The 25,418-nt window shown below is 41.9% G+C and overlaps 1 protein-coding gene across 2 annotated transcripts; it reads right to left on the minus strand.

Annotated features, from left to right (window-relative positions):
• LOC116357420 (uncharacterized) lies at nt 1-25,200 on the minus strand. Of its 2 annotated transcripts, none has more exons than XM_031804565.1 (12): nt 24,728-24,820; nt 20,497-20,644; nt 19,055-19,104; nt 16,625-16,730; nt 9,623-9,781; nt 8,617-8,737; nt 8,459-8,511; nt 6,436-6,524; nt 5,937-6,116; nt 5,155-5,351; nt 1,765-1,894; nt 1-1,393 (listed from the first exon to the last, which is right to left on the minus strand). In XM_031804565.1, exons 3-12 carry the CDS (start codon nt 19,094-19,096, stop codon nt 1,358-1,360), a joined length of 1,113 nt encoding a protein of 370 aa, XP_031660425.1. In that variant the 5' UTR covers nt 19,097-19,104; nt 20,497-20,644; nt 24,728-24,820; the 3' UTR covers nt 1-1,357. The 2 variants fall into 2 exon arrangements, with proteins under 2 accessions (XP_031660425.1, XP_031660424.1); XM_031804564.1 differs by lacking the exon at nt 24,728-24,820 and adding an exon at nt 25,105-25,200 and having other exon boundaries at nt 7-1,393.
• Between the last annotated feature and the right edge of the window lie 218 nt (nt 25,201-25,418).

Genomic DNA, 25,418 nt, shown 5'->3' on the forward strand with positions numbered 1-25,418 from the left:
TTATAGTTTAAACGTAGATTTATTCATGTTTACCTCACCGACATGGTTGAATGGACATAAACTCTCTCTTTTTCCCATGACATATGATTTTTATACATATTTTTGTTTCTGAGTGATCCACCCATCCAATGGACGATATGGATAAGACATTAGGATTGTGTGTGTGTGTGTTAACCAAACGTTGAGTCCTATCCATGTGGGTTTCAATGGGAACATATCATTAAGACAAACCCATAATGAAGTTGACAGTTGACAGGAAGTTCTCCCTTGGGTCCCCTTGAAGAGATCTTCTGACCTCCTGGTTAAATGAAGGATCAATAAAACAAAAGACAAGGATGTACTTCTGATCAGAATCAGGGACGAATAACACTGACATGAAACAGAAACATCCGATCTAAACTAAAACATCTGCCATCTACTACTTTACAACATATCTGCGGTACGTTCAGCAGGGCAAACAGTTCACAAACATTAACACTGTGTTCTCTAGTGGATTCAGAGTCCTTCTTGTTACGAGCAGATCTACAGGTGTATTTTTTTTTACTATGGACCATACAGGGACTAACAAATGGAACAGGCGTACTTTACTATGGACCAGAGACCTCCATCTCCAGAGTAGAGAGGGGCTCAGTAAAGACCTCAGTCTCCAGAGTAGAGAGGGGCTCAGTAGAGACATCAGTCTCCAGAGTAGAGAGGGGCTCAGTAGAGACCTCAGGTTCCTGATGCTCATTGTGGTGGTAGAGTAGAGAGGGACTCAGTGGAGACCCCAGGTTCCTGATGCTCATTGTGGTGGTAGAGTAGAGAGGGGCTCAGTGGAGACCCCAGGTTCCTGATGCTCATTGTGGTGGTAGAGTAGAGAGGCTCAGTGGAGACCCCAGGTTCCTGATGCTCATTGTGGTGGCAGAGTAGAGAGGGGCTCAGTGGAGACCCCAGGTTCCTGATGCTCATTGTGGTGGTAGAGTAGAGAGATTCAGTGGAGACCCCAGATTCCTGATGCTCATTGTGGTGGTAGAGTAGAGAGGGGCTCAGGGTTTACCAGGTTGTGGGTCTCAGCTTGTTGGTTGACAGGGTTGATGGACTTAGACCTCATGGAGCCGGGGGGCGGCAGTGCTGTTCTGGACTACACTGTCATGCTTAAAGATAGATGGGATCAGCCTGGTGTCTATGGGGTGTCAATCTCATAGTAGATGGGATCAGCCTGGTGGTACTAGGTGTATCCTAATGGAGGATTTTGCTTCAAAGGGGGGGGGGGGGGGTCTGGGAGGAGGAGGAGGAGGAGGAGGTCTCCTCAAGATGATTATCTGAGCACTTGGTCCCTGGCGGAGTAGGGGGCTCAGCTCCTCTTCACTGTACCCCATCATCGTTCACCGGTACCCCATTCACCTCCACAAGCCTACAGGAGAAAAACAAGACAGGGTTAAGGTGAGTAGTTGATGTAGGGTTTCAGGGTTAACATAGAAGCTTAACATTACTAAATAAAACACATTATTAAATGTTAGGGGTTAGGGTACCCTGTCCTGCCAACAGTGCAGTCTGTGGGTTAGGGGTTAGTGGTTAGGGGTTAGGGTACCCTGTCCTGCCAACAGTGCAATCTGTGGGTTAGGGGTTAGGGGTTAGTGGTTAGGGGTTAGGGTACTCTGTCCTGCCTGTCCTGCAGTGCAGTCCGTAGGTTAGGGTTAGGGTACCCTGTCCTGCAGTGCAGTTTGTAGGTGAGCCACTTGTCTGTTGAGCTGCACCAGGGTTAGGGTCAGGGGCAAAGTTTACCTTTTCTAGACTGTCTTGTAGTGCTGTCTGTAGACGTGACACCTGTCTGTTGATGTAAACCAGGGAGATCTCTTCTTTAAACACCTGACAGTTCAACTTCATCTTATCCAGAAGACAAACCTCTGATGGCCTGTAAGGTCACATGACACAGATAAAGATATGTTATAAACCTTACAATGAGGACATACAGGGAGCTGCCGTAATAATGGAAACACGAATAAATGAAGGATACAAAGTATATTGAAAGCATGAGCTTCCACACAGGTGTGTTTCCTGAGCTAATTGACACTACAACCGCCTGGGCCTTCTGGGTGGTGCAGTGGTTAAGGGCGCTGTACTGCAGCGCCAGCTGTGCCACCAGAGACCCTGGGTTCGCGCCCAGGCTCTGTCGTAACCTGGCCGCGATCGGGAGGTCTGTGGGACGATGCACAATTGGCATAGCGTCGTCCGGGTTACGGAGGGTTTGGCCGGTAGGGATGTCCTTGTCTCTTCGCGCACCAGCGACTCCTGTGGCGGGCCGGGCGCAGTGTACCCTAACCAAGGTTGCCAGGTGCACAGTGTTTCCGCCGACACATTGGCTGGATGCACGCTGTGTGAAGAAGCAGTTGCGTTGTGTATCGGAGGATGCATGAATTTCAACGTTCGTCTCTCCCAAGCCCGTACGGGAGTTGTTACGATGAGACTATCAGTACTCACTAACACAACAACCTTCTGGCCTTTCAGCCTATTAACACAACAACCACCTGGTCGTTCAGCCTATCAGTACTCATTAACACAACAACCACCTGACCTTTCAGCCTATCAGTACTCATTAACACTACAACCACCTGGTCGTTCAGCCTATCAGTACTCATTAACACTACAACCACCTGGTCGTTCAGCCTACTCATTAACACTACAACCACCTGGTCGTTCAGCCTATCAGTACTCTTTAACACAACAACCACCTGGTCGTTCAGCCTATCAGTACTCATTAACACTACAACCACCTGGTCGTTCAGCCTATCAGTACTCATTAACACTACAACCACCTGGTCGTTCAGCCTACTCATTAACACTACAACCACCTGGTCGTTCAGCCTATCAGTATCATTAACACAACAACCACCTGGTCGTTCAGCCTATCAGTACTCATTAACACAACAGCCACCTGACCTTTCAGCCTATCAGTACTCATTAACACAACAACCACCTGGTGGTTCAGCCTATCAGTACTCAATAACACAACAACCACCTGACCTTTCAGCCTATCAGTACACATTAATACAACAACCACCTGGTAGTTCAGCCTATCAGTACTCATTAACACAACAACCACCTGACCTTTCAGCCTATCAGTACTCATTAACACAACGACCACCTGACCTTTCAACCTATTAACACAACAACCACCTGGTCGTTCAGCCTATCAGTACTCATTAACACAACGACCACCTGACCTTTCCACCTATTAACACAACAACCACCTGGTCGTTCAGCCTATCAGTACCCACCAGAGTTGCTTCTTCTTTAGCATATGCATCAGATGCAGCAAACATGAGTGCCAACACTTGATAAATACTGCATAAACTATATTATAAGATAAATTGCATGAAGAAACATATATATATTTTTAAAATAACAAAGTATAATTCTACAAAGTCCTAGAAAAAAAACATTGACATTGCCTTTTTGTTTCCCTTAAAATAAAAACATTACAAAGGCATCAATTTGATCCAGTTTATTTGTAGATTTGATTAGTAATAGAGTTCTAGTAATGCATAACGTCCATTCATAGCTTCTTTTGGCAAAGTAGAAACGAAATATATAATAATAATATAACCAGCCAGGTTGGTGAAATGATTTGCTGTATTCCTAAACAAAAGCACGAGTCCAACTGTAAAGGATGAATTGCATAAATAAATAGCATATAATCATTTACATTTTATTATGTTACTAGTGAGTTATTGTGCGAGCGAGAGACTGAATCAGTAACTGAGTGAGAGTCGATTTGAACTATGAGAAAGTTGTGAGGAGCTTCTTCTTTTCACTGCTTTCCTTGGTTGACCACCAGAAGAACTTTTCCCTCCGTGTGAACGTGACCATATAGAGGATGGATACCCTTATATGAAAGACTGATATGACACCACCTACTGTATATCTGAAAGACTGATATGACACCACCTACTGTATATCTGAAAGACTGATATTACACCACCTACTGTATATCTGAAAGACTGATATGACACCACCTACTGTATATCTGAAAGACTGATATGACACCACCTACTGTATATCTGAAAGACTGATATGACACCACCTACTGTATATCTGAAAGACTGATATGACACCACCTACTGTATATCTGAAAGACTGATATGACACCACCTACTGTATATCTGTAAGACTGATATGACACCACCTACTGTATATCTGAAAGACTGATATGACACCACCTACTGTATATCTGAAAGACTGATATGACACCACCTAGTGTATATCTGAAAGACTGATATGACACCACCTACTGTATATCTGAAAGACTGATATGACACCACCTACTGTATATCTGAAAGACTGATATGACACCACCTACTGTATATCTGAAAGACTGATATGACACCACCTACTGTATATCTGAAAGACTGATATGACACCACCTACTGTATATCTGAAAGACTGATATGACACCACCTACTGTATATCTGAAAGACTGATATTACACCACCTACTGTATATCTGAAAGACTGATATGACACCACCTACTGTATATCTGAAAGACTGATATTACACCACCTACTGTATATCTGAAAGACTGATATGACACCACCTACTGTATATCTGAAAGACTGATATGACACCACCTACTGTATATCTGAAAGACTGATATGACACCACCTACTGTATATCTGAAAGACTGATATTACACCACCTACTGTATATCTGAAAGACTGATATTACACCACCTACTGTATATCTGAAAGACTGATATTGCACCACCTACTGTATATCTGAAAGACTGATATTACACCACCTACTGTATATCTGAAAGACTGATATTACACCACCTACTGTATATCTGAAAGACTGATATTACACCACCTACTGTATATCTGAAAGACTGATATTACACCACCTACTGTATATCTGAAAGACTGATATTACACCACCTACTGTATATCTGAAAGACTGATATTACACCACCTACTGTATATCTGAAAGACTGATATTACACCACCAACCGTATATCTGAAAGACTGATATTACACCACCAACCGTATATCTGAAAGACTGATATTACACCAGCTATTGTATATCTTAAAGGCGTTCTAACAACAACAATGCATTGTCTGTACTGCATTGCATTATGGGAACAGTAGGCTTTGTTGTCAACACATAGCAGCCACCTACTTGTTCCTGTGAGCGCCTGCATCTCTCATGGTCTCTCTGAGGCTCTGTAGAATGTGTCTCTTGTCCCTGAGCAGTCTCATAGCCAGCCCCAGGCGCTGCTCCAGCTCAGGGAAGCTCAGCCCTGACGTGTCCACCTCTACACCCATGCTCTTCAGCTCCGAACAGAATGCTACCAGGCCGTGGTGGATCTCCTGCACCTGAGGTGTCAGAAAGAGGAGTCAACAATGAATGAAAATACCCCTAGATGCTATGCTATGCTTAGGTAAGTTATGTTATGCTATGCTTAGTTATGCTATGCTATGCTTAGTTATGCTATGCTTAGTTATGTTATGCTATGCTTAGATATGCTATGCTATGCTTAGTTAAGCTATGTTATGCTATGCTTAGTTATGCTATGCTATGCTTAGCTATGCTATGCTATGATCTTTATGTACATATTCTTTATCCCTTTACACTTGTGTGTATAAGGTAGTAGTTTTGGATTTGTTAGCATCTAGCTAACGATGGTTATTACTGCATTGTCGGAACTAGAAGCACAAGCATTTCGCTACACTCGCATTAACATCTGCTAACCATGTGTATGTGACAAATAAAATTTGATTTGATTTGATTAGATTTTTGATTAGTTATGCTATGCTATGCTATGCTATGCTTAGTTATGCTATGCTATGCTTAGCTATGCTATGCTATGATTAGTTATGCTATGCTATGCTATCAGAAGGCTACCAGGCAACATGAGAAGAATAAGATCAAGAGTTAGTGGCGGGTCGTCACCATCTCACCTGTAGGATAACGTTTTGTAGAGAGTCCACCTGTTGGTTGAGCTCCCGGATCTTTTCCTCTTTACCTGGCAGGCTGACCACCTGTATCGGCTGTATCTGGCGGTTCTGACTGACATGTCCGTTGTCATGGTAACCATTAACACCGGGGGTTGGGGCCTTGCTTACACTTTTAGACTTCGCCTGTTGGAAGGACAGAGTTTAAAGAGCACAGAGACAATTAGTTCAACAACCCACAGAAAACCCTGGAGAACAACCTTGTCAGTTGAAGGCTTGATGGTTCATCATTAGTTTCTTGATATAAGACACAACTTGTCACTTGTATAGTCGCATCTTCTCTTTGATGTATTGAAGCTGGGAGTAGACTACAGAGCCAATACTGTAACTTGTAAGTGGACATGATTGTGAGTATTGCAGTGATGTCTGGCACAAGAACAAGCTATTGTGTGTGAAAGCCAGATTGTACATTCTATGCAACAATGTTATTGGGTTCAGTGTTTACTTTTTGGCACAGCTGCAGCTCTAGTTGTTGGTTCTCGGAGATCACCAGATCAGATACATGTTGGTCTGGTATCAGCTCCTCTGAAGAACCTTCAAAGCACAGACAAACATGATTTATTGTCACATATCAATTCTACATCCAATAATAAAATATGGCATAGCCCTAACCTGGTCCAAGATCTGTGCGGTCTTGCCAACTCCTATAGTCATTGCCTATGTTTGGCGTGTAACAATGAAAAGAAGTGTTGAGAATACAGTACAAACAGATCTGGGACCAAGTCAAGTCAAGTTGAGTAAATTAGAGTAGAGTAAAATTGAATAAGGTAAAATAGAGTACAGTAGAGTAGAACGAAGTAGAGTGCAATAAAGTGGAGTACAGTAAAGTAGAGTAGAATAAAGTAAAGTAGATTACAGTAAAGTAGAGTACAGTAAAGTATAATAAAGTAGAGTAGAGTAGAATAAAGCAGAATACAGTAAAATAGAGTAGAGTAGAACAAAGTAGAGTAGAGCAAAGTAGAGTGAGGTAAAGTGGATTACAGTAAAGTAGAGTAGAATAAAGTAGAGTAGAGTAAAGTAGAGTGTGGTAAAGTGGATTATAGTAAAGTAGAGTACAATAAAGTATAGTACAATAGAGTAGAACAAAGTAGAGTACCGTAAAGTAGAGTACAGTAAAGTAGAATAAAGTAGAGTACAGTAAAGTAGAATAAAGTAGAGTACAGTAAAGTCGAATGCAGTAAAGTATAATAAAGTAGAGTAGAATAAAGCAGAATACAGTAAAATAGAGTAGAGTAGAACAAAGTAGAGTGCAGTAAAGTAGAGTAGCATAAAGTTGAGTAGAGTTAAGTAGAGTAAAGTAGAGTGAGGTAAAGTGGTAGAGAGGACATCAATATACAGTAGATTGATACAGTAGACAGGACATCAATATACAGTAGAGGACATCAACATACAGTAGAGAGGACATCAATATACAGTAGAGAGGACATCAACAAACAGCAGAGAGGACATCAATATACCGTAGATTGATACAGTAGAGAGGACATCAATATACCGTAGATTGATACAGTAGAGAGGACATCAACAAACAGTAGAGAGGACATCAATATACAGTAGATTGATACAGTAGCGAGGACATCAATATACAGTAGATTGATACGGTTGAGAGGACATCAATATACAGTAGAGAGGACATCAATATACCGTAGATTGATACAGGAGAGAGGACATCAATATACAGTAGATTGATACGGTTGAGAGGACATCAATATACAGTAGAGAGGACATCAATATACAGTAGATTGATACAGGAGAGAGGACATCAATATACAGTAGATTGATACGGTTGAGAGGACATCAATATACAGTAGAGAGGACATCAATATACAGTAGATTGATACAGGAGAGAGGACATCAATATACAGTAGATTGATACGGTTGAGAGGACATCAATATACAGTAGAGAGGACATCAATATACAGTAGATTGATACAGGAGAGAGGACATCAATATACAGTAGATTGATACGGTTGAGAGGACATCAATATACAGTAGAGAGGACATCAATATACAGTAGATTGATACAGGAGAGAGGACATCAATATACAGTAGATTGATACAGGAGAGAGGACATCAATATACAGTAGATTGATACGGTTGAGAGGACATCAATATACAGTAGAGAGGACATCAATATACAGTAGATTGATACAGGAGAGAGGACATCAATATACAGTAGATTGATACAGTAGAGAGGACATCAATATACAGTAGAGAGGACATCAATATACAGTAGATTGATACAGTAGAGAGGACATCAATATACAGTAGATTGATACAGTAGAGAGGACATCAATATACAGTAGAGAGGACATCAATATACAGTAGATTGATACAGGAGAGAGGACATCAATATACAGTAGATTGATACAGTAGAGAGGACATCACAAATCATTCTCTCTCTGTGATCTGCTCTAGTGTACAGTATGATGTTAAATGATGATTGACAAACCAACAAATGCAGCTAGTACCATTTATGGTGATCTCCATCAGCTGAGAGTTCCTCTGGACCATCGGGTTAGGGCTTTGGCATCCATTACAGGAAGCAACCAAAAGAAAAAAGGAAATATATATTTACAATATAGAATAGAATTATGGGTTAGTCCTGATAATTGGTAGACATACATACCTGAACTTGAAGGAATTCATTGGATTCATGTTGAGGCAGCTTATTTGCAGAGAGGACTTTGATTTGCTCATATTCACTAATGCTGCTATGAATTTCTCTACGTCATTAGGATCCAAGGTTTCTACAGGGAAGAAAAATACACTGCTAATGAGGGAAATGGCTGTTATCCAGTGTGAAGTACTCGACGGAGGATTGGCAGAGTAACATTAAAAACGCTTTGATAATCTGGAATCATTATTTGTATTACTGATGAATGACATGGTATTTGAGACAACACAGTCAACAATAAAAATCAATCATTGTTCGATTGATCGTACAATCGATTAAATGGTGGGTGCAGTTCTCTGTAGACGGCTGACATCGTATAATCGATTAACCAATTGATCGATAGATCGATTGACCGACTAATCAACTAATCAGCTGATTAATGTATCATACCCAGTAGTAAGTCCAGTCTCTGTGAGGTCGTGGTTGGTGGGTGCAGTTCTCTGTAGACGGCTGACATCGTATAATCGATTAACCAATTGATCGATAGATCGATTGACCGACTAATCAACTAATCAGCTGATTAATGTATCATACCCAGTAGTAAGTCCAGTCTCTGTGAGGTCGTGGTTGGTGGGTGCAGTTCTCTGTAGACGGCTGACATCGTATAATCGATTAACCAATTGACCGACTAATCAACTAATCAACTGATTAATGTATCATACCCAGTAGTAAGTCCAGTCTCTGTGAGGTCGTGGATGGTGGGTGCAGTTCTCTGTAGACGGCTGACATCGTATAATCGATTAACCAATTGATCGACCGACTGATCAACTAATCAGCTGATTAACCAATTGACCGACTAATCAACTAATCAGCTGATTAATGTATCATACCCAGTAGTAAGTCCAGTCTCTGTGAGGTTGTGGATGGTGGGTGCAGTTCTCTGTAGACGGCTGACATCGTATAATCGATTAACCAATTGACCGACTAATCAACTAATCAGCTGATGAATGTATCATACCCAGTAGTAAGTCCAGTCTCTGTGAGGTCGTGGATGGTGGGTGCAGTTCTCTGTAGACGGCTGACAAAAGCTGCTCTCTCTCCTGCAGGCTGGAGATGTGAAGGACATCGAGGGTGGTGAGGTCTATGGAGGCTATATCAGCCCCACGCAGCTCTGCCTCTGTCAGGGTCAAAGGTCAGTAAAAACTTCAGTGGACTTAAGCCTGGAATATAAATTTGCCCTTGGAGTTCCATCATCGGATCTTATTTTTTCAATTTAATATAACAAGCTTATAGCCTACATTAGGCACACAAGTTCATTTATTTCAATGTTTTCAAGAAGTAAAACAAATAGTCTAATGATTTCATTAAATATTAAAAGCCACACAATACAGGCTTTCAATCCACAACAAGGATGACTTCATATGTCAGCATCAAACTGAAAGTACAGTAGTTCTGTCAGTGTTACTATCAGGTTATTGGTCACCTCCCTGACCAAGGCCCTCCCCCGATAGCTTAGTTTTGCCGGGTGGCCAGCACTAGGAAGTCTTTTCAAACTAGGGAGTCTTTCCAAACTTCTTCAATGCTGCAGACATGTGTTGGTCTCCTTCCCCAGATCTGTGCCTCGACACCATCCTGTCTCGGAGCTCTATGGACAATTCCTTCAACCTCATGGCTTGGTTTTTGTTCTGACATCGGCTGTCAACTGTGGGACCTTATATATATGGGTGTGTGCCTTTCCAAATCATGTTCAATCAATTTAATTGACCACAGGTAGACTCCAATCAAGTTGTAGAAACATCTAAAGGATGATCAATGGAAACAGGATGCACCTGAGCTCAATTTTGAGTCTCATAGCAAAGGGTCTGAATACTTATGTACATGAGGTACATGAGGTACATGAGGTACATGAGGTAGGTCAGTTTCTTATTGATAATACATTTACAAAAAAAAATGTTTTGCTTAATCATTATGGGGTATTGTGGGTGGATTGATGAGGATTTGTATTTATTTAACATTATGGAGGGTTTATAAATCACTGAAAAGAAGCAGACATCTCTCTGCCCAAAGAGGTTCTACTGAACTACAATACTACAGTCGTTATGGGGTATTGTGGGTAGATTGATGAGGATTTGTATTTATTTAACATTATGGGGTATTGTGGGTAGATTGATGAGGATTTGTATTTATTTAACATTATGGAGGGTTTATAAATCACTGAAAAGAAGCAGACATCTCTCTGCCCAAAGAGGTTCTACTGAACTACAATACTACAGTCGTGGCCAATAGTTTTGAGAATGACACAAATATTAATTTTCACAAAGTCTGCTGCCTCAGTTTGTATGATGGCAATTTGCATATACTCCAGAATGTTATGAAGAGTGATCAGATGAATTGCAATTAATTGCAAAGTCCCTCTTTGCCTTGCAAATGAACTGATTCCCCCAAAATATTTCCACTGCATTTCAGCCCTGCCACAAAAGGGCCAGCTGACATCATGTCAGTAATTCTCTCATTAACACAGGTGTGAGTGTTGATAAGGACAAGGCTGGAGATCACTCTGTCATGCTGATTGAGTTTGAATAACAGACTGGAAGCTTCAAAGGAGGGTGGTGCTTTGAATCATTGTTCTTCCTCTGTCAAACATGGTTACCTGCAAGGAAACACGTGCCGTCATCATTGCTTTGCACAAAAAAGGCTTCACAAGCAAGGAGTAAGATGCCAGTAAGATTGATGCCAGTAAGATTGCTGCCAGTAAGATTGCACCTAAATCAACCATTTATCGGATCATCAAGAACTTCAAGGAGAGCGGTTAAATTGTTGTGAAGAAGGCTTCAGGGCGCCCAAGAAAGTCCAGCAAGCACCAGGACCATCTCCTAAAGTGATTCAGTACAGTACAGAGCTGGCTCAGTAATGGCAGCAGGCAGGTGTGAGTGCATCTGCACGCACAGTGAGGCGAAAACATTTGGAGGATGGCCTGGTGTCAAGAAGGGCAGCAAAGAAGACACTTCTCTCCAGGAAAAACATCAGGGACAGACTGATATTCTACTAAAGGTACAGGGATTGGACTGCTGGGCTAAAGTCTGTCCCTGATGTTCCAGGAAAAACATCAGGGACAGACTGATATTCTACTAAAGGTACAGGGATTGGACTGCTGGGCTAAAGTCTGTCCCTGATGTTCCAGGCAAAACATCAGGGACAGACTGATATTCTACTAAAGGTACAGGGATTGGACGGCTGAGGACTGGGGTGAAGTAATTTTCTCTGATGAATACCCTTTCTGATTGTTTGGGGCATCCGGAAAAAAGCTTGTCTGGAGAAGACAAGGTGAGAGTTAGCATCAGTCCTGTGTTATGCCAACAGTAAAGCATCCTGAGACCATTCATGTGTGGGGTTGCTTCTCAGCCAAGGGAGTGGGCTCACTCACAATTTTGCCTAAGAACACAGCCATGAATAAAGAATGGTACCAACACATCCTCCGAGAGCAACTTCTCCCAACCATCCAGGAACAGTTTGGTGACGAACAATGCCTTTTTCAGCATGGTGGAGCACCTTGCCGTAAGGCAAAAGTGTTAACTAAGTGGCTCGAGGAACAAAACATCGATATTTGGGTCCATGGTCAGGAAACTCCCCAGACCTTAATCCCATTGAGAACTTGTGTTCAATCCTCAAGAGGCGGGTGGACAATCAAAAACCCACAAATTCTGACAAACTCCAAGCATTGATTGTGCAAGAATGGGCTGCCACCATGTGGCCCAGAAGTTAATTGACAGCATGCCAGGGCGGATTGCAGAGGTCTTGAAAAAGAAGGGTCAACACTGCAAATATTGACTCTTTGCATCAACTTCATGTAATTCATGTAAGTCAATAAAAGCCTTTGACACTTATGTAATGCTTGTAAAATATCTAAAGACACTGAAGCAGTAAACTTTGTGAAAATTAATATTTGTTTCATTCTCAAAACCTTTGGCCACGACTGTATATCAGACTGAAATGTTATGGCTGTAGGCCATTTATCTGACTATCAGACTGAAATGTTATGGCTGTAGGCCATTTATCTGACTATCAGACTGAAATGTTATGGCTGTAGGCCATTTATCTGACTATCAGACTGAAATGTTATGGCTGTAGGCCATTTATCTGACTATCAGACTGAAATTACTGATGCTTTAATCAAAATGTTATGGCTGTAGGCCATTTATCTTACAGGAGAAATGTTCTGTCCCACTGTTCTGTCTTCGTCAAGTCACTACTAGGGAACTTCTGGATGCTCTGATTGTTATTGATGTTTAAACGTCCACATATGCTTGACCCGTGTCTTCTATGGTTTGCTGCACCTCTAATTGTGGAGCCCTTGACTCATATTTTAAATTGATCCATTTTCTTGGGTATTATTCCTAAGGTGTAGAAAGGCGGCCCTTGTTCTCCCGCTCCACAAAAGGTGGCGATCTCTGCGATCTTAATAATTAATACGTTAATGTTTAGCAAAAAATGTTTGAACTCTTGGTCATTTCTCAGCTGCTGTCCTTTTTCGATAGAACATTTAATTTGAATGCTCACCAGTCTGGCTTTAGGACACCAGTGGAGGCTCCTTAGAGGAGAAAGGGGAGGACCATCCTACTTAGTGAAATTCTTTTTTTCTTAAAAAAAAAAAAGTTATCCTAACTAAATATATTCACGTCACCAAATAATTGATTAAAACACTGTTTTGCAATGAAGGTCTACAGTAGCCTCAGCAGCACTCTGTAGGGTAGCACCATGGTGTAGCCGGAGGACAGCCGGCTTCCGTCCTCCTCTGGGTACATTGACTTCAATACCAGGCTAAGGTAGCGCTGCAATTGACTATATATTTGGTTGGTTCTCCCATCGATCCCTAACCGCCTACAAATATCCGGGCATCTGCATTGAAAAATACCTTTAAAAAACGTATGCATACAGTAGAAACATATGGATACAGTAGAGACTTATGGATACAGTAGAGACTTATGGATACAGTAGAAACTTTTGGATACAGTAGAGACGTATGGATACAGTAGAGACTTATGGATACAGTAGAGACGTATGGATACAGTAGAAATGGATACACCAAATATTAAGTTCTGCTTTTCTGATGTATCAAATATTTATGTCATGCAATAAAATGCAAATTAATTACTTAAAATCATACAATGTGATTTTCTGGATGTTTGTTTTAGATTCCGCCTCTCACAGTTGAAGTGTACGTATGATAAAACATTACAGACCTCTACATGCTTTGTAAGTAGGAAAACCTGCAAAATAGGCAGTGTATCAAATACTTGTTCTCCCCACTGTATAGAGCAGTAATATTCTGTCTGGTGTGTTTGAGTGAGCGAGAGAGGGAGATCCTAATGACTCGACTGGATATCCTAACGCTGCATGGAGAGAAGAGAAATACCGGTTTTCAGTCAATGTAGCTATACTAAAAAATATATATACAAAATCAACATGCAACAATTTCAACGATTTTACTGAGTTCATATAAGGAAATCAGTCAATTTAAGTCAATTCATTAGGCCATAATATATGGATTTCAAATGACTGGGCAGGGCGCAGCTATGGCTGGGCCTGGGAGGGCATCGGCCCCCTTACTTGGGAGCCAGGCCCAACCTCTGGGGAGCCAGGCACAGCCAATCAGAATGATTTTTTTCCCACAAAAGGGATTTATTACAGACAGAAATACTCCTCAGTTTCATCAGCTGTCTGGGTGGCTAGTCTCAGACAATCCTTCAGGTGAAGTAGCCAGATGTGGAGGTCCTGGGTTGTCGTGGTTACACGAGGTCTGCGATTGTGAGGCTGTTTGAACGTACTGCACTCTACAACAACGTTGGATGCAGCTTATAGTAGAGAAATGAACATTCCAAGCTCTGGTGTACATTCCTGCAGTCAGTATGCCAATTGCACGAGCTCTCAAAACTTGAGACATCTGTGGCATTGCATTGTTTGACAAAAATTTTAGAGTGGCCTTTTATTGTCCCCAGCACAAGGTGCACCTGTACAAGGTGCACGTGCTTCTACACCTGCATTGCTTGCTGTTTGGGGGTTTAGGCTGGGTTTCTGTACAGCACTTTGATATATCAGCTGATGTAAGAAGGGCTTTATAAATACATTTGATTTGATATTTCAGCTCATGAAACACAAGACCAAGACTTTACATGTTGCGTTTATATTTTTGTTCAGTATAAATCACGAGGCACATTTTAATTTCCTGATGGGCAGGAACATTTTCTCAGACAAAAGATTGATCATGTTAACACTTCTTCGGGATCGGTGTCCCTTCCACGGGACGGTTGAGCTAACGTAGGCTAATGTGATTAACATGAGGTTGTGAGTAACAAGAACATTTCCCAGGACATAGACATATCTGATATGGGCAGAAAGATTAACAATAATTTAAGCTAACTGCAATCTTGAAATTACAGTAGCTATTACAGTGAAATAATACCATGCTATTGTTTGAGGAGAGTGCACAATTTGGAACATGGAAATGTATTAATAATAAACAAATTATGGCACATTTGATCAGTCTTGATACAAAATTTTGAACATAAATGCAATGGTTCATTGGATTAATCTAAAACTTGGCACATACACTGCTCCCATCTAGTGGCCAATATCTAAATTGCACCTGGGCTGGAATAATACATTATGGCCTTTCTCTTGCATTTCAAAGATGATGGTACACAAAAAATACAAAAGAATGGTTGGTTTTTTCTTTGTATTATCTTTTACCAGATCTAATGTGTTATATTCTCCTACATTCCCTTCACATTTCCATAAACTTCAGTGTTTCCTTTCAAATGGTACCAAGAATATGCATATCCATGCTTCAGGTCCTGAGCTACAGGCAGTTCGTTTTGGGTTTGTCATTTTATGAGATTTAAAAAAGATCAGACATGTGTACTCATTAATTCAGCATCGATTTCCTACTGAGATGTAAATACTGGCCGAAATGTTTTGATCAGCGGTTCAAATAAAGGTGTTTAAAGGTGAGTTTATTGGCAACGTCAGCTCAGCGGTTCAAATAAAGGTGTTTAAAGGTGAGTTAATTGGCAACGTCAGCTCAGCGATTCAAATAAAGGTGTTTAAATGTGAGTTTATTGGCAACGTCAGCTCAGCGGTTCAAATAAAGGTGTTTAAAGGTGAGTTAATTGGCAACGTCAGCTCAGCGGTTCAAATAAAGGTGTTTAAAGGTGAGTTAATTGGCAACGTCAGCTCAGCGGTTCAAATAAAGGTGTTTAAAGGTGAGTTTATTGGCAACGTCAGCTCAGCGGTTCAAATAAAGGTGTTTAAAGGTGAGTTAATTGGCAACGTCAGCTCAGCGGTTCAAATAAAGGTGTTTAAAGGTGAGTTAATTGGCAACGTCAGCTCAGCGGTTCAAATAAAGGTGTTTAAAGGTGAGTTTATTGGCAACGTCAGCTCAGCGGTTCAAATAAAGGTGTTTAAAGGTGAGTTAATTGGCAACGTCAGCTCAGCGGTTCAAATAAAGGTGTTTAAAGGTGAGTTTATTGGCAACGTCAGCTCAGCGGTTCAAATAAAGGTGTTTAAAGGTGAGTTAATTGGCAACGTCAGCTCAGCGGTTCAAATAAAGGTGTTTAAAGGTGAGTTAATTGGCAACGTCAGCTCAGCGGTTCAAATAAAGGTGTTTAAAGGTGAGTTTATTGGCAACGTCAGCTCAGCGGTTCAAATAAAGGTGTTTAAAGGTGAGTTAATTGGCAACGTCAGCTCAGCGGTTCAAATAAAGGTGTTTAAAGGTGAGTTTATTGGCAACGTCAGCTCAGCGGTTCAAATAAAGGTGTTTAAAGGTGAGTTAATTGGCAACGTCAGCTCAGCGGTTCAAATAAAGGTGTTTAAAGGTGAGTTAATTGGCAACATCAGCTCAGCGGTTCAAATAAAGGTGTTTAAAGGTGAGTTAATTGGCAACGTCAGCATGGGAATGTAATGGGAAGAGACATAAATGAGTTCTGAAGAGGGAGTGAGGAGGGACATGATGAAACGGTGTTACCTCTGATGAACTGGAGGCTTTTCTGAAGGCCAATACTGCTGAACCACTGGCAGACTTCTTCTGTGTTCAACTCTCCTAGAGGTTTTCCCCCTTGTCTGTCGAAATCCTATACCACCCACCCACACACACACACACACACACACACACACACACACACACACAGAGAGAGTTAAAATGTCAATTACAGTTCAATAAAAACAAATGGAGCGGGACAGGGGTAGCATTCCTGAGGTTTTCTTCAAACTTTGCAGACTTCTTACTTGTTAATTTGCAATTTACAACGTCACACCGAACATTCTAAACAGTGACAAGGATATTTAGGCAGAAAGACAGAAGGAAAAAGAAAGACTGAACTAGTGGAAAGAGAAAAAAAAATCACAGTTTTAGAGCTCATGCTATTCTACATATTTGGCCATGAGGCTGAGAGAATTTAGCTTTTTTTAAGATAATTCCCTGCAAATCTAAACATAGTTCCATGGAGCAGAGAGAGAAGTGTGCAGTTTTATAGCTAATATAATGTTATTCTACACATTTTACAATGAGGCTGAGAGAATTTTTGGTCTCCAGGGAGTGGACAAACTCAGGAATGAAATGTCAACAACAAACTGTGAGCCATAATATTCATGATTTATAAAATACAGAATTATGATAGAGAAGCGATGTGGAAAAGATTATTGCTGGAAATCAATAATGAGGCTTGGTGTTAACAACATAGATGGAGAAAATGTTGCCACTCCTGTTTCTCATATCTGTAATCTGCCCCCCCCCCCCCCCTCAGAACCTGGAGGGAAGCTGAAAGTCATTACACAAGAATGGTAAAGTGTCTACTTTGCTTGTTCTAACAGCTGACCAAATCAGTCCACTGCCGGCTCTTAGCAAACTTTTGGGAAAGAATTGTGTTTGACCTCTCAGCATACCTATCGAGTCAACATGTACTGTACTGAGAAAAATAACTGATGATTGGCTGAAATAAATTGACAATAAGAAGGTTGTGGGAGTTGTACTGTTAGATTTCAGTGCTTTATGTGTGTCTTAGAGTGTGTCTGTGTGTGTGTGTGTGTGTTTCTGTGTGTGTGTGTGTTTCTGTGATTCTGTGTGTGTTTCTGTGTGTGTGTGTGTTGGAGTATGTCTGTGTGTGTGTGTGTGTTTCTGTGTGTGTGTGTGTGTGTGTGTGTGTGTGTGTTTCTCTGTGTGTGTGTTTCTGTGTGTGTGTGTTTCTCTGTGTGTGTGTTTCTCTGTCTGTGTGTGTTTCTGTGTGTGTGTGTATTGGAGTATGTCTGTGTGTGTGTGTGTGTGTGTGTGTGTTTCTCTGTGTGTGTGTTTCTGTGTGTGTGTGTGTGTGTGTGTTTCTCTGTGTGTGTGTTTCTGTGTGTGTGTGTGTGTGTTTCTCTGTGTGTGTGTTTCTGTGTGTGTGTGTGTTTCTCTGTGTGTGTGTTTCTGTGTGTGTGTGTGTGTGTGTGTGAGTGTGTTTCTCTGTGTGTGTGTTTCTGTGTGTGTGTGTGAGTGAGTGTGTTTCTCTGTGTGTGTGTTTCTGTGTGTGTGTGTGAGTGTGTGTCTCTGTGTGTGTGTGTTTCTGTTTCCCCTCACAGTTCCCTTCCGTTCCATGAGATGTTTTGCTGTTTGCTGAGTAATAGGAGATGGAAGGGAATTCCACCACAGTGAGTCTGTCCTGTATAGCAGTGTGTGACAGTGCTTAGTCTGTCCTGTATAGCAGTGTGTGGCCGTGCTTAGTCTGTCCTGTATAGCAGTGTGTGGCCGCTGTGAGTCTGTCCTGTGAGGGTGTATTACAGACACTACGGTAGTCAGGGATGTATAGATCATTGTGAATGGGGCAGTTGTTAATGTGAGGATGTATTACAGACACTACAGTAGTCAGGGATGTATAGATCATTGTGAATGGGGCAGTTGTTAATGTGAGGATGTATTACAGACACTACGGTAGTCAGGGATGTATAGATCATTGTGAATGGGGCAGTTGTTAATGTGAGGATGTATTACAGACACTACGGTAGTCAGGGATGTATAGATCATTGTGAATGCAAGGCTCGAGCATAACTGTAATTTATCCATTTCTATTCCTTTGTTGCTAACACAGGAAATATACTTTTCACTTCTTACTTCTACATACTATGTACCAGATGTTTCTCTATGGTCACCAGGGATACATCCCAAATTGCACTCTACTCCCTACAGAGTGTACCGGCTCTGGTCAACAGGACTGTTCTATGCAATCCCATTTTGGCAAAACCTGGGCACTGTGACCACGATCCTGAGAATATTCGCTGAGTCATTGCTTTGAGTAGTTTGGGTTGTATTTCTGAAGTTCAGACGCATTGTGTTTTATAGTTATATTTGGGGCAGCTTTCTGTTTCCGTGCCGTTGCCACCCTGAAGGTCTTGCTTTTTATGGGGATTGACTGTGTTACTGTACCTTCTCTGGGAAGCTTCCATTCTGGTCATTAGGCTGTGGCATGAATGATGCTGTGAGAGGGGAAAGAGAGAGAGGGAAAGAGAGAGGTGAAAGAGAGAGTGGGAAAGAGAGAGGGGGAAAGAGAGAGGGGGAAAGAGAGACGGAAAGGGAGGGGAGGAAAGAGAGAGGGAAAGAGAAGGGAGGAACGAGAGATAGGGAAAGAGGGAGGGGAGGAAATAGAGAGGGAAAGAGATAGAGGGGGAAAGAGGGAGGGGGAAAGAGAGAGGGGGAAAGAGGGAGGGGGAAAGAGAGAGGGGAAAAGATGGAGGGGGAAAGAGAGGGGAAAAGATGGAGGGGGAAAGAGAGGGGGAAAGAGAGGGGGAAAGAGAGAGGGGGAAAGAGAGAGGGGAAAGAGAAGGGAGGAACGAGAGATAGGGAAAGAGGGAGGGGAGGAAATAGAGAGGGAAAGAGATAGAGGGGGAAAGAGGGAGGGGGAAAGAGAGAGGGGACAAGATGGAGGGGGAAGAGAGAGAGGGGAAAGAGAGAGAGGGAAAAGAGAGAGAGGGAAATGGAGGGGAGGAAAGAGAGAGGGAAAGAGAGGGGAGGAACGAGAGAGAGGGAAAGAGGGAGGGGGAAAGAAGGAGGGGAAAGAGGGAGGGGGAAAGAGAGAGGAGAAAAGATGGAGGGGGAATGAGAGAGGGGGAAAGAGAGAGGGGAAAGAGAGAGGGGACAAGATGGAGGGGGAAAGAGAGAGAGGGGAAATAGAGAGGGGGAAAGAGAGAGGGAAAGGGAGGGGAGGAATGAGAGAAAGGGAAGAGAGAGGGAAAGAGAGAGAGGGAAGAGAGAGGGGAAAGAGAGGGGAAAGAGGGAGTGAGAAAGAGAGAGTGGGAAAGAGAGAATGGGAAAGAGAGAGTGGGAAAGAGAGAGTCGGAAAGAGGAGAGGAAAGAGAGAGTGGGAAAGAGAGAGTGGGAAAGAGGAGAGGAAAGAGAGAGTGGGAAAGAGAGTGGGAAAGAGGAGAGGAAAGAGAGAGTGGGAAAGAAAGAGGAAAGAGGGAGTGGGAAAGAGAGAGTGGGAAAGAGGAGAGGAAAGAGAGAGTGGGAAAGAGAGGGGAGGAAAGAGAGGGGAGGAAAGGAGAAGTGAGCTCTGTTAATTTTCAACTCATGTAACAGGACAGAAATGCTCATGTTCTGTACTTCCAAGGAAGATGAATCAAAGGAAGGTCTTATATTTATTGTGCTAAACCTTCTGATTGATAGACAGGGAAATGTATTGATGATATCAGTCGCTGTAACACATAATGTAGTGTGCATAAAGAACATCAAACGTGTTATAAGAGGATATGAAGAGGTCAACATTATCTGTAGTAGTAGTAGTATCGGTATTAAATCGGAGTAATAGTACTAGTTGTATTGACAGTATCAATAACACAACAATAAACCAGTTTTACGATTGGAGACCTCACCAACTGTGATGCGCCGTTGCCGCGGTGACCCTTCCTCCTCCTGGGCGTGGTCAGGGCTCTGATTGGATAAGGAGTGGAAGGTGTGGCTTCTAGGAACGGTCACAGCATTGGCCCCGCCCAGACTGCAGGAACAAGCTGCTCCAGGTTTCTACAGTAAATGGACGACCAGACATATGACATACATACACCACTCTGTCCAAACAGGAAACACAAAGAGTACACTTGCATATTCCCTGTCTTGGATTTTAAAGCATTGGATTGGTGTAAAAATTCGCTGGAGGCAGATTCCACCATTGATAAATCCAAGTGCACTTGGAAAGAAGGGTGGGTAATCAGGACACTATGTTGTCCCTGCAAACTTCGAACCCATGGTCTTAGATAACCTCGTACCCTCGTACCAACTGAGACACACAGGAGCATAAAACAAGCACATTATTTTGGTGAATTAACTTAACTCAACAAAGAGAAACCTCTATATTCATCATCATCTCAAAAACGAAAGGAATCAAATCAATTTTCATCTCTTACTTTCTTCATTCATAATTGAGCTAAATAGCCTAGCTAAACTAACCTAGCTAAATAACCTAGTTAAATAACCTAACTAAATAACCTAGCTAAATAAACCTAGCCAAATAACCTAGTTAAATAACCTAGCTAAATAACCTAGCCAAATAACCTAGTTAAATAACCTAGCTAAATAACCTAGTTAAATAACCTAGCTAAATAACCTAACTAAATAACCTAGCTAAATAACCTAGCTAAATAACCTAGCTAAATAACCTAGCTAAATAACCTAGCTAAATAACCTAGCTAAATAACCTAGCTAAATAACCTAGCTAAATAACCTAACTAAATAACCTAGCTAAATAACCTAGTTAAATAACCTTGTTAAATAACCTAGTTAAATAACCTAGTTAAATAACCTAGCTGAATAACCTAGCTAAATAACCTACCTAAATTGGATCAAGGAGAAATGTTGCTCTGCAGACTGAACTACTAAGAAAAGTTAGCTTATTAAAACTTATTTGGGCGGCAATATTTTCACATCCGGATGAAAAGCGTGCCCAGAGTAAACTACCTGCTTCTCAGGTCCAGAAGCTAAGGTATGCATGTTTAGTAGATTTGGATAGAAAATATATGCATATTATTATTAGTATTGGATAGAAAACACTCTGAAGTTTCTAAAACTGTTTGAATGATGTCTGTGAGTATAACAGAACTCATATGGCAGGCAAAAACCTGAGAAAAATACAACCAGCAGGTGGGAAATCTGAGGTTTGTAGTTTTGCAAGTGATTGTCTATCCAATATCCAGTGTAAATGGGGTCAGATTGCACTTCCTAAGGCTTCCACTAGATGTCAACAGTCTTTAGAAAGTTGTTTCAGGCTTCTGCTGTGAAAGGGGAGAGAATAAGAGCACTCAGAGTAAGTGGCTCAGTTGAAAGCCATGAGTTGTTTATCGCGGATGGCCGTGAGCGCGAGAGCGAGATCCGTTCCCTTTCCTTTCTAATGACAATGGAATATTATTGAAGATTTATCCAAAAACATCCTAAAGATTCATTATATACATCGTTTTCTATGAACTTTAATTGAACTTTTTTGTACTTTTGTCTGGACTTATTGCCCATACTTTGTGCATTTGAATTAGTGAACTAAACGTGCAAACAACAAGGAGGAACTTGGACATAAATGAGTGACTTTATCGAACAAAACAAACATTTATTGTGGAACTGGGATTCCTGGGAGTGCATTCCCGATGAAGATCATCAAAGGTAAGTGAATATTAATCATACTATTTCTGACTTCTGTTGACTCCACAACATGGCAGATATCTGTTTGGCTTGTTTTGTTGTCTGAGCGCTGTACTCAGATGATCGCATGGTGTGCTTTCGCCATAAAGCTTTTTTGAAAATCTGACACAGCGGAAGTTTATCTTTAATCCTATGTATAACACTTGTATCTTTCATCTAAGTTTATGATGAGTATTTCTGTAAATTGATGTGGCTCTCTGCAATTTCACCGGATGTTTTGGAGGCAAAACATTACTGAAAATAACGCGAAAATGTAAACAGAGATTTCTGGATATAAATATGAACTTTATCGAACAAAACATACATGTATTGTGTAACATGAAATCCTTTGAGTGCCATCTGATGAAGATCATCAAAGGTTAGTGATTTATTTTATCTCTATTTCTGCTTTTTGTGACTCCTCTCTTTGGCTAGAAAATGGCTGTATGTTTTTTGTGACTTGGCACTGACCTAACATAATCGCATGGTGTGCTTTCGCCGTAAAGCCTTTTTGAAATCTGACATGATGGCTAGATTAACAAGAAGTTAAGCTTTAATTTGATGTGTTGCACTTGTGAATGTATGAAAGTAAAATATTTCTATAAAAAATAATTGAATTTCGCGCTCTGTCATTTCACCGGCTGTTGTCGAAACGTTCCACTCGCGGAACCCCAAAGCCGTAAAATTAAGGCAGTGGTTGTTTACAGGAAATGTTCCAAAGCTTGTGATTGATTACGCATAAAGGTCAAATGACCATTCAAGATAGGGACGGGAGCAACTATGGGTTTTCTACAATTGATCGCATCCATTGGTAGAAAACAGCTGAGACGCTGCAGGGCTGACCCACACCAGACTATGCTGACGTTTTCACAGGACAGTTGCAGGAACAATGTTGGACCAGTAACCAGACCAGCCCAGCACAGCTTGGTTTGGTTCAGTAGTTGACGAGTAACCAGACCAGCCCAGCACAGCTTGGTTTGGTTCAGTAGTTGACGAGTAACCAGGCCAGCCCAGTACAGCTTGGTTTGGTTCAGTAGTGGATCAGTAACCAGGCCAGCACAGTACAGCTTGGTTTGGTTCAGTAGTGGATCAGTAACCAGGCCAGCCCAGTACAGCTTGGTTTGGTTCAGTAGTGGATCAGTAACCAGGCCAGCCCAGTACAGCTTGGTTTGGGTCAGTAGTGGATTTGTAACCAGGCCAGCCCAGTAAATCAAATCAAATGTATTTATATAGCCCTTCGTACATCAGCTGATATCTCAAAGTGCTGTACAGAAACCCAGCCTAAAACCCCAAACAGCAAGCAGTGCAGGTGTAGAAGCACGGTGGCTAGGAAAAACTCCCTAGAAAGGCCAAAACCTAGGACGAAACCTAGAGAGGAACAAGGCTATGTGGGGTGGCCAGTCCTCTTCTGGCTGTGCCGGGTGGAGATTATAACAGAACATGGCCAAGATGTTAAAATGTTCATAAATGACCAGCATGGTCGAATAATAATGAGGCAGAACAGTTGAAACTGGAGCAGCAGCACAGTCAGGTGGACTGGGGACAGCAAGGAGTCATCATGTCAGGTAGTCCTGGGGCATGGTCCTAGGGCTCAGGTCCTCCGAGAGAGAGAATTAGAGAGAACAGCTTGTTTGGTTCAGTAGTGGATCAGTAACCAGGCCAGACCAGGACAGCTTGGCTTGGTTCAGCAGTGGATCAGTAACCAGGCCAGACCAGTACAGTTTGGCCTGATTCAGTAGTTGATCAGTAACCAGGCCAGACCAGTACAGCTTGGCTTGGTTCAGTAATGGATCAGTAACCAAGCCAGACCAGTACAGCTTGGCTTGGTTCAGTAGTGGATCAGTAACCAGGCCAGACCAGTACAGCTTGGCCTGGTTAGGTAGTTGATCAGTAACCAGGCCAGACCAGTACAGCTTGGCCTGGTTAGGTAGTTGATCAGTAACCAGGCCAGACCAGTACAGCTTGGCCTGGTTAGGTAGTTGATCAGTAACCAGGCCAGACCAGTACAGCTTGGCTTGGTTCAGTAGTGGATCAGTAACCAGGCCAGACCAGTACAGCTTGGCCTGGTTAGGTAGTTGATCAGTAACCAGGCCAGACCAGTACAGCTTGGCCTGGTTAGGTAGTTGATCAGTAACCAGGCCAGACCAGTACAGCTTGGCCTGGTTAGGTAGTTGATCAGTAACCAGGCCAGACCAGTACAGCTTGGCTTGGTTCAGTAGTTGATCAGTAACCAGGCCAGACCAGTACAGCTTGGCCTGGTTAGATAGGTAGTTGATCAGTAATCAGGCCAGACCAGTACAACTTGGCCTGGTTCAGTAGTTGATCAGTAACCACACAGCTTGGCCTGGTTAGGTAGTGTTAAAAATCCAGGCCATATGACTGTGGTCTTGAAAAATAGACCAGATGAAGTGTAGGGACCATATAAATAGATATAGGACTCACCTTTGTCTCTGTACCCTTGTGGTGTCCGTGACAACACAGATAGTAACATTGAGGCTAGCTTCATTTTAAAGTTGTTATTGTTCTTCTTCAAACACTTCTTTTGTGTTTGAAAAAAGCGTCAATCTAAATTTTGGTGATTTAACACCACCTGTAGTGCTGGAGTACTGAACCAAATCTTGTCTCATTAATATATTGTGGCCACTAGATGGCGGTGATATAGCTTAAATCAGCCACAGGCAACCCAACATGAAGAAGAAGAAGACAATGCTCTGGATCCCCACCCAGTTGTATACTTTAAAATGGTTGAAGACCTAAATGCTAAAATGCTAAAATGGGTTATATCCATCTAGTCCTTTATTTATCGCTATGGGCATTACCCTTTGGTAGATAGAGCCCTCCATCTTGGTACTGAGAGGAAGCAGTCGCAGTTCTGCTCTCAGTAACTCATGGCAACTGGCGTCCGCGTTGCTCCAGTCATCTACAGAGAGAAACAGGGAGACATGTTATGAAAACTTTTTAGGGATAGCCACCATTTTTAAATTTTCACCTAAATGACATACCCAAATCTAACTGCCTGTAGCTCAGGACCTGAAGCAAGGATATGCATATTCTTGATACCATTTGAAAGGAAACACTTTGAAGTTTGTGGAAATGTGAATTGAATGTAGGAGAATATAACACAATAGATCTG

This window comes from Oncorhynchus kisutch, linkage group LG25, assembly GCF_002021735.2.
Source record: "Oncorhynchus kisutch isolate 150728-3 linkage group LG25, Okis_V2, whole genome shotgun sequence".
Classification (NCBI taxonomy): domain Eukaryota; kingdom Metazoa; phylum Chordata; class Actinopteri; order Salmoniformes; family Salmonidae; genus Oncorhynchus; species Oncorhynchus kisutch.

Bases quoted from the DNA above. Each gene is read 5' to 3' on its own strand.
- LOC116357420 (XM_031804564.1), bottom strand. From the start codon at position 25,128: ATGGAGGGCTCTATCTACCAAAGG. The intron at 20,645-25,104 runs GTAATGCCCATA...CATTTACTGTAG, and splicing joins AGGGCTCTATCTACCAAAGG to AAACCTGGAGCAGCTTGTTC. The intron at 9,782-16,624 runs GTAACACCGTTT...TGACCCTGACAG, and splicing joins AAGCCTCCAGTTCATCAGAG to AGGCAGAGCTGCGTGGGGCT.